This window comes from Ammodytes marinus (assembly GCF_949987685.1).
Source record: "Ammodytes marinus genome assembly, chromosome: 8".
Classification (NCBI taxonomy): Eukaryota; Metazoa; Chordata; class Actinopteri; order Uranoscopiformes; family Ammodytidae; genus Ammodytes; species Ammodytes marinus.
Genome location: NC_137212.1, coordinates 17,511,944 through 17,521,920, shown reverse-complemented (window position 1 = coordinate 17,521,920; position 9,977 = coordinate 17,511,944). Strand labels below are relative to the sequence as shown.

The following is a 9,977-nucleotide window of genomic DNA, read 5'->3' as shown; positions in this document are numbered from 1 at the left end:
CTAAAGTATGTGGGGTGACGCATCACACAGGGCTCTTTCTGCTGCCCTGCACGTACACGCAGCCACCCAACACTGAGCTGCCAACAGGTTTTCTCCTCCAAAAGCCACTCAAGCAAAAAGAGGGTTACTCTGCTCACAAGCCCACACTTTCTTTCTTTCATACGTTGCCCTCTTTCCTTCCTTCTTTAAAGCATATCTGCATAAATCAACAAAGGTTATTATTGTGCAGAATTATTTTTGGTATATTCTCAGCCCCTGAAACACAAAGAAGGTGCCATCGCGTTTCAAAAGAGTTATTTTACAGTTTGTGACCCCCTTCATTAAGAGACTCTGCCCTCCCTGCACATTGAAACCCAGACAGAAGACCTCATCGACTCCCAGTCATACTAGGCATATGTAGGCTATGGGTTTAAATATATGGACCGGGCAGCAAGCAAGTAAGAATTTAAACCAATGCTGTGGTTGTGCGATTAGCTGGAAACCAGTTACACAGCCTTTATTGATCAACAGATTGCTTAGACAGGCATTTGCATGTCCCAGTCAGAGACATTGTTTTGAGTGCTAATGCCTTGATTTTTAAAAGCTGGTCTCTCATTAAACCAAGGGTGAACTTTCATTCACAGAGACTCGGACCAGCTGACCCATGAAAATGTGACAATTGGATTAATTAGCAAAAACACAAACTTAAAATGGGAAAGGGAACAGCTGAATGTTGATTTTGTTTTGTCTGATTTAACTTTTGATGGCTGATAGAATTAACTGAAAATTAATGAGAACAATATTCCCCACATTTAAGTGATTTTCATGAACAGCTGTCCTCTGACACAAGCTCTCACAAGGGATACATAAACAGCTCTATCCATTAAAAAACATTAGTCCATCTCTTACACATATGTCCTAAGCACCACCGCAGCTTTGCCCTGCAAACCTGCCCATATCACTAGATGATATGGATTAATCCATAGAGGAAGCATGCATGTAAAGATGCTTTGAATTGTTTTAAAAAGTACATAAAAAGAGAAGACATTTCCTTAGTCCTGGTGGCCACCAAGAAGTCCTTCGCTTTGCAGAAACCAAGGCACCACTAAACACACGAAGACTGGGGGGAAAACAGATGTCTGGTAATTGGTGGTGAGCTCACTTGTCTGCCAATGTCCTTGAGATGAGGAAAAATAAAAAACTAAGTCCAAAATAAGTTCTAACATCCTGACCTTTCACAGCTCAGAATCCATTTCCTTTCCACATGTCACTGTCATTTTCCAACAACATTTTCCTTAATGTCTGCTACCCTAAGCCCCAAGAGATGTATTCAACGGCTCCCTTTTCCCCAATGTCATTCAAATGGACCGCCAGGTTTGTTAGTCACATGGGTTGCCAGGTCTTGTCCATAGCGTGAATGTGCTCCTTGGCTTTCATTCTCAGTGCAGCAATACTAGAGCAGCGCTGGTCCACGTCCTCCATGGGGTATTTGTCAGTGTACGGTGCCGGACACTGGTAGGGAGGAGGAGCCATACTCTGCATCCCCTGGCCCATAGAAGGGTGAGGGTGAGAGTGAGGATGAGGATGAGAGTGGGGATGAGGGTGAGAGTGAGAGTTAGGATGAGGAGCGGAGTTGAGGAAGCTGTGGCTGGAGTAGCCCGGCTGGAGGCCTTGACTTGGACCCATGAATCCTGGGATGCTGTGGACCGGTGTGGCGCTGGACAGGGGAGAGGACAGCCAGGGGTCCAAGGGAAGGGAGTTGCTCATGGGACCCATGCTGGTGTGAACCGGGGCGGGGCGGTTAAACGACAGCATGGGTGAGTCGTGGAGCTTCATCGTGCTGGCATCCATTTTCTCCTGTCGTCGCCATTTAGCTCTGCGGTTCTGGAACCAGACCTGCAGGGGAAAAAATCAAATCATCACAAAGTCTACCTTAACCCCAAGTTCCAAAATTCACCTTTTTATTATCTCACCCGTTTTTGTTTGGAGAGTTTGTTGTTTAACTAAAAAAAAACATAAAAAAATTGTCATGTGGTGGCTTTGGGAAAACAACTATTTGACAGGGATGATAAAGTATTGAAATTAATAGATTGTTTGGTGGTCAGTGTCCAGATGTTGACTCATTTTCCCCCCTAGTGCAACAATATGAGATGTGCGTATATTGGACTCCTTTAAAGTAGCTTTGTGATTATTGCAGTTTGTGTTGATGTCAATAGAGGATAATAGTTTACATTATTTTGGACCAAACTGTTAACATTAGAAAAACAGACCAGTATTTCAGGTTCATCTGAAAAAATAATAATTATCCATGAACACAGCCCTTTAAGATTATGGCGTGATGAACATCTCGACAAAACAAAAAACTGACTGAAACACCATTCAAGCTGAGTCATTTAAGCCATACAACAAAGTTTCAGTTAGATCAACTTCTGACTCATACACAGCATGTAGAGATCATGTTCAGTGTGTTGATCGTCATATCTGCAGCACAAATAAAACACCCTTAGAGAGGTAGAGCTTAAAGGCTAGATCCTCTAATTATTCAGTCATCACTTCCCTTCAACTCAAGCCTCTGTCCCTTTTAAAGCCTCCCCTTTTCCCCTGAACAGCTGGAAACACATGGCTTGTCTGCATAGTGATTTTGTGCCATGGCTTTTTGTGTCTCCCTTGTTCTCAGCATTTGGAAACATACCAAATGAACTCTTAAGGGCTTATTCAATTGATGTGCTTTAATAGGCCATATTAAGGACTGGCCAACACAATATTAAACTGAAATAAACATGAACTGCAGGACCTGATTATGTACTTTGTGTAAAGAAGGTGCACATGTGACATGTCTGTGATGTGATCAGTATACAGACTGATGTTGTGGTTCCTCTTACCTGAACTCTGACTTCCGGGAGGTTGACCTTCATGGCGAGCTCCTCGCGGCTGTAAACGTCCGGGTAGTGGGACTTCTCAAAGGCACGCTCCAGCTCGTGCAGCTGGTAGGTGGTGAAGGTGGTGCGGTTGCGCCTGTGCTTCTTCTTGGGCATTTCGTCCTTGCATGACTGTGGAGACTTGCCCTCGTCACTCTCCGGTTCATTCAGCTCCTCGTCACACTTGTTTGTGAATAAGCCAGTATCTGTTCAGCACACACAAGAAGCAAACACATTTTACCTAAGCTATAAAACTTTTCATTGTTTTGCTTTTTTTATGTATTATAAAATTGGGATGATCAAAAGAATATGCTACAAATATGAACAACAATTTGAAGAAAAGCAAAACTTGAATGGCAAAGTTGAAAAGGAGAATGTATAGTTCCCACTTTCCAGCAAGCAATCCCAAGAGCTTCAATGAAATAAAAAACACTAGGCTACTAATCTGACTTGAAGTTTTTTTCCAGTGTTTATCATATCCAAAAGGTAAACTGTCCTCAAAAAGATGGAATTGGTAACTAATGCTCTTTTCATAGACTGAACTTTAAAGCACACGTCCAAAATGTTCCACATACTCTTAACAGCTACTGACAAGCTACTACTGTTTATTGACCACCAGGCTTTCACAGCAACTGTCCCTCTTCATAATCCTTGACATGAAGAAAAAAAAATCACTTCCTGTCGATTGTTCTTCTTCCCCGTTAGTCTTTTTTCCCATAATGTCTTTGTAAGTCACTTTTAACACCAGATAAAAAAACAGGAGTGAGGTCTTTAATACTGTCAAGAGAAGACTTCTGTCTACTCTGAATTAAAGTGACCAGCAAGTAGGGGCAGTCATGGTGTAGTGGTTAGAGCATAAATGTTTGTTTAGTCAAGAATGAGCCTTCTTGCTTAACTGTTGATGTCTCCCTTTCACTACTTTAGTTAAAACAACTGATAGTATACAAATGTTAGTGCGAGTGTGGTGGAGGGGGTCACTGTGCTCTTTAGAATGGTAAACAAACGTTACAGGAACTGCCAGCAAAGGCAGAGCAGGATTTTTCGGGGGTTCATTTATCCACCTCTCATTAAGCAGCCACGAAAAAAGGCCAGGCTTTGACAAAGGCAGAGGTCAGGTCTGGTTCACTAACCAGCTCTTGGCCTGTCAGACCATCACAGTTGCAGGTCTGAAGGCTGCCCTCTGTTTATCAGCCAGCAGGCAGCACATCTCAGCACAGAGACGGAGGGGGTTACGCAAATGACACCAAATGCAGAAATGTTGCTCATTGAGGGGGAACTGGGCTGACTTCACAGGATAGTTACAAACAAAAGAATGATGCCATTAGTGTTGATGTACGTTTGGTCAGGAGAAACCCTTCTAATCAATTTTCGGGGACATTTTCTGAATATCTTTTTTTCTGCCACAAAACAGAATCAACCAGCCACCTGCCATGATCCTGCATGTGAAAATAGCTTTAGATTAAACGTGATGAATTTGTCTTGGAACGATAACAATATCACCCGAATGAAGGACTGTACAATGTAATCTGCACAGAAAAGAAGATTAGGGGAATTCCACAAGGGGATGGGATTGGGTTTGGGGACATAAACCCCCCGCACACCATCTTGTTCTGTGATTTATCTCTCAGGTCATTCCAATAATGCAACAGGCTCTACATGGCAACAGTTTCTATCACAGTGATCCTGAAGCTGCATGAGAAAGCTGCACAGATATGCTGCACCAACACATACACTACAATTAATTTTCCCTAATTTACATAGATTGGATTTATTATTATTAGTCGGCCAAACATGGTTCACATAATGAAACAAAACAAAAAGGTCTGCTAAGATTACGACTGGTTCCAACAAGTTGTCTCTTCATTTGCTGACTAAATAATGTGATAAACCAAAACAATGGCCCCTTGTTTGATCAATTACATTTTTTAACTTATAAACATAAAGATGTGTCAACATAGAAATAACTTCATGTGATTTGAGGTCGCTATGTGTGTCAGAAACTATACGTCAGTTAAGTTTTATAAGCATGTCTTTTTAGTGCATGCTGTGCCTGACATGAACTGCCAAAATATGAGTTTATGCTGTTAACTGGTCAAGGTTGACGGTACAAATTCATATTTAGGCTTTGAAGCTTTTCACTAGATCATTAGTTAATTCTGATATTCGCATGCTCAATATTGCTGACCATCTCATATGATCCTCAACAACAAACTCAAACTCTGAAGCAAGATCTGCACTGACAGAAAGTCAAACTGGCAGGAGGTGGTGTGAAACTAAAGTGACCAACTCTGCCAAGATGGAGACCAGTATCAGCAGCATGGCTCACCGTGGTATTGCTGCTCCTGCTGCTCTGTGCTGGGGCTTCTCATGGAGGAGAGGGGTCCGTTGTAGATGGGGTGTGTTGAAGGCTCCTGCTGCTTCCCAGGCTCTGCTAGGCCATCTATGTCCTCTTTAAGGGTGCGCGGGGCCCCAGCAGGGCTGAGCAGGGGGTCCTGGTCTTTGCTGAAACCCAGAATGACATCGATGCTGTGGACGCGGCCCCCCACGGCCATGCCCCCACCTTTCCCCATCTCGTGGAAGTTGCTCGGTGACAGGCAGCTGTCGTCCACCATGCTCATGGTATCCAGTGACAAATGCATTCAAGCGTCTATGGGCACTGCCATCAGAGAAAAGGGGTTTAAGTGAAGAACTGAATGTACAGTAGTCTGTCAGAGATCATTGGGTTAACTGGGATCCATCCTTCCTTCCATGTAAACCTGCTCAATGTCGGCAGGAACAAACGGGTTCAAATATATCCCTTTGACTGAGGAGTGTCCTGAAGGGTAAGACTTTATAATAATGTTCATTTATAAGTAATTCATAAGTCATTCACAAGGCATATAAGTGTTTAGATAATGATGAACAAATGATTTACAAAACAGTAATATATATTTGTAGATGATTAATAAGTCTTATGTTAACGTATCACAAATGTGTTGTAGGCCTAAGTCCTCTATAGCCTATAACTTTAACTAAATCATGAAATGCTCATTAACAAATCATTGGTAAATTATTAATTATTATTAAGTCATTTACAAACATTTCTGTATCCCCCTGATCTAAAGTGTAAACCATTCATCAGGTTCAAATGTGAACTAGGGCTGTCCTCGACCAAAAGTATACATGGTCGAATCCTGCCTATAAACATCAGCCTATTATATTGTTAATAAAAACTTGAAAGCAACTTGAAAGACTACGCGGAAAATAACAGAAAAGAAAGCCTGTCATTTGCAAAAGTCCTACTTATAACCCTGCGTGCACACCAAAAACCTCCATGAATGTTGGTGGCAGCTGCCAGTCATTCATTTTCACTTTAATTTTCGCTACGAAGCCTTGGCTGCAGCAGCACCATGGCAACCACCTGCACGCAGGCATAGTGTGTCCACTCCACACACAGTCTGAAATAAGCCGTAGATGAAAGACTCCCAAAACATGTAGGCCTACAACAACCAGTTTAATTTAGCCTTAATACTAATTTGTTTTATATACAAATTGGGGGGCTTTTTGTCATTTGCACTGAATTACACCATTGTAATTCAGTGTAGCCTATTTATTCTAAAATATCATAATTAGAATGGGTGTGATAAGAGCATTAAAATGAGAAAAAATAATGGGACAAAAAGAAATCAAGGGACATTCAGGCTAGAATAAATGAAAATGCGATTAATCGCGAGTTAACTATGACATTAATGCGATTAATCGCGATTAAATATTTTAATCGTTTGACAGCACTAGTCGTAACCTATGTAATGTAAGCAGGTTAGGTTAAGTTAAGTAAAGAAACTGGATCAAAATTCAAAGGATCGATTCTTGGCCAATAGCAATACTGTAGTTTGTTCAGTGCATCCTGAGACTTGACTAAACAGAACACTCCATTATTAGTTTTGGACCCACACCAGTCCAGTGTCAGAGACTCGCATGGCAAGTAACATGGTTGAATTTCAGTGTAATTGAAAAGCCCATTAATCAGAGACAGTGGTGGTGACGCTTACCTTCTGGGAGTAAATATGTTGAACTGTTCAAGAACTTGCTGATGCCAGTGCTCCACCTGTTCCTCTCAGCAGCTTCACTCTTCCCAGATCTGCAATGTAGCGAACTGACTTAAAACACTCATAGTAAAGTGCAAATGAATAAAAGAACGAAAAATAAAATATTAAAAAAAAAAGTTCAATCAACTGAGTTCAGACCCCATTCGCTCCGGCTCAGAGAGGAGAGTGGAAGAGGAGAAAGACAGGGAGGGAGAGGTGGACAAAGCTGGGGGTGCAGAGGAGGTGAAACGAGGGGATTAGGAGAGGGTTATTAATTGGAATCCTTCCCCTTTAAGAGTGATTGGCAGCTGTTTTTCTGCTCAACGAATTGTTTCAAATGTAATTCCATTCACCCCCACAGGAGGAGGCCTGGGCTAATGAAGCCAGGACAAGACTTTCTTTCATAAATGCATTGTTTTACAGACAAAAGACCCTCTGAATGTTTTTACTAAGCTCACCCAGCCTCCCCCCCTTATGTAGAACTTTGAAATGATGAGGGTAAAACCTAGCATCAACAGAAATACTGTCTTCTTGTGAATCTATGTCAATCTATAATTTTTCACTCACTGAGGGTGTCAGTGATAAAAAAGACATAGGAAAAAGCTATTTTTTTTATCCATCATTGCAAATTGTTCCTGAGTAATTTTAAAATATTTTAAAAATACATTACATTAGTAATTACATAATTAAGTAATTAGTAATTAAAAGTTGTATAGTCTTTTACTCTTTTGAATAAATGTCAAGTATAATTGCAACAATAATAACTTATAAGCAGGCAATAAGGTGATAGACAAAATTCATGTCTAGTTATATTACTTTGATTTGTTTATTTTGAAGAAAACAAGGTTTTACACTGATAATACAGTGAGTTCAATTTGCTCTTGTTTATTGCATGGAACCTACTTTTTATTCTGTTTATTTTCTCTGCGTGTTGTTCTATTTCTGTGAATGTAATGTAAATGGATGTGGTAAGTGTGATGGAATTTTGGGTCTTTAGTTGTAATATTAATGGGAAAGATTAATAGGTCATATATGCCTATCTTGTGTGTCTGTCTCACAGACTCTAGGTCAGCCTTGGAGCCTGTTAGGAGACACTTAGGTCAGTTGTATAGATAAAGTCTCATCTCCTTAGACTCCAGAATGTTGTGGTTCACTGCGTTCAGCTCTGAACCAAAACATTGGAACGCTTGGTGCCCGAATCGGGGAGGTAGTAGAGATAGCGCGAGGTTAAAACACAGCTCTAAGCATGAGTTTGTCAGAATTGAAGTGCAAGTCACGAGAGTTGCAGTCCGGTTCTCCTTGGCCAAGTCTGTAATAAATATTGCTTCATAATTCATCAAAGTCTCCTGAAATATTCTTCCACCTGAGTTGACCTCCAACCTTAACAGAACTTCCATCACAGTAAGATTTCCATTTTATTGTTATTTTGCTAAATATTAAATTACTCTGTTGTTCACATTGTGTTTGAGACACTACATACATAGAGATTTAGTTATTTTCACATAGTTTAGATGAATGAAATATAAATCTTTATCACAACTATACTTTAGAGCGTTGCAGGGGGTTTATGAAAGCCACAACCAAGAGAAATCTGCTTATAGAGGAATAATGTATTATTCAGATTTAAATTATTTTCAAAATCCCTCATTTAGAAAAATATACCAAAACTTTCCAGGATTTCCTGGAAATTCTTCTCAGAGATATGAAAAAAACATTGCAGAATAACTGTCTATAGTTATATGATTTTATATCTGGAAAGGCACCATTCCACACCTGTTCAGTGAAAATGTGTAGGGGTCACTTTACCTTCTAAACTTTAAATGAATTAATTTAAAAGAAATGGACAAGTTATTTAATACATACAATGTGTCAATATATACTGTATATATGTGTCCATATTTTAAAGATTGATTCCAAGTGTTTGTGTTCTTGTAGAAACCTCATTGTATTAGGTGACACTGTTTGTCCAGTTACTGGCCTGGCAGAGGAGAAGAGTGATGTTACAGGAAATTAGACACATTCAGATCTATGGCTGGCAATACTGGGCAGCAGCCCAGTCAGAGAAAAGTGGGCTAAACTGAAAACAATTGTAAAGTACATTCTAAGTCCCCTGGTGGTGCAGTAATTTCCCACAGCCTTTAATGGGATTGCCCTTAGATTTAAAGCTGTTTCCCTCCTAACTGCTTCAGAAAATGAGATGACACTATGGTATGATGATGGTAAACAAACTCCTTAAGATTGTGATGCTTGACATAAAGGGGGGGGGGGGTCAATAAAAGAAAGCAAATCACAAGGTCAGTTTTTGGCAATTAATATGTGGACGTTGCTTCTTGGTGGACTGGAGCACCATAGCATCTGCTGGCAGCTTTAAAAAAAGGTTAAGGGCACGGTGTTCGAAGAAGCTTAGTGTCACAGAAATCAGCCATGACTCTCAAGACGCTAAAGAGATTTCCTGTGACCTCAAACATGTCTAAAACTGAAGGTAGAGACAGATCGATTTAAAAACAGGCAGTGGGCTTCAGTCTTCCCTTCTGGAAGAATGTGCACATGACAAAAATACTGTATGTAAAACAAAGTCTGCAGCAGAGACATGGGGAAATTTGAGATATAAATAAGAAATGCTCAGAAATCATCCATCTGTTCAATTAAATGAATTGGCTTAATTTACAGCATGCATACCTTAGAGTTTACAGGTGAAACTCGAAAAATTAAAATGTTGTGCAAAAGTTCATTTATTTCAGTAATTCAACTTAAAAGGTGCAAATAATATATTATATAGACTCATTACATGCAAAGTGAGATGTTTCAAGCCTTTATTTGTTATCATTTTGATTATTATGGCTTACAGTTTATGAAAAACCCAAATTCAAAATCTCAGAAAATTTGAATATTATATGAAATCAATAAAAAAGGGATTTTAAATACAGAAATATCAACACTATATAAAGAATAATCATCCATATGTACTTAGTACTTGCATGAATTATTGCCTCAATTCCAATTCACTTTCTAT

The 9,977-nt window shown here is 40.0% G+C and overlaps 1 protein-coding gene across 1 annotated transcript; it reads right to left on the bottom strand.

Annotated features, from left to right (window-relative positions):
- Nucleotides 1-1,362: 1,362 nt before the first annotated feature.
- Nucleotides 1,363-5,536, bottom strand: rx1 (retinal homeobox gene 1; the record flags this gene model as incomplete). Its single annotated transcript, XM_080031983.1, has 3 exons — nt 1,363-1,875; nt 2,862-3,103; nt 5,224-5,536. The coding sequence occupies 3 exons, from the start codon at nt 5,534-5,536 to the stop codon at nt 1,363-1,365; spliced, it is 1,068 nt and encodes a 355-aa protein (XP_079888109.1).
- Between the last annotated feature and the right edge of the window lie 4,441 nt (nt 5,537-9,977).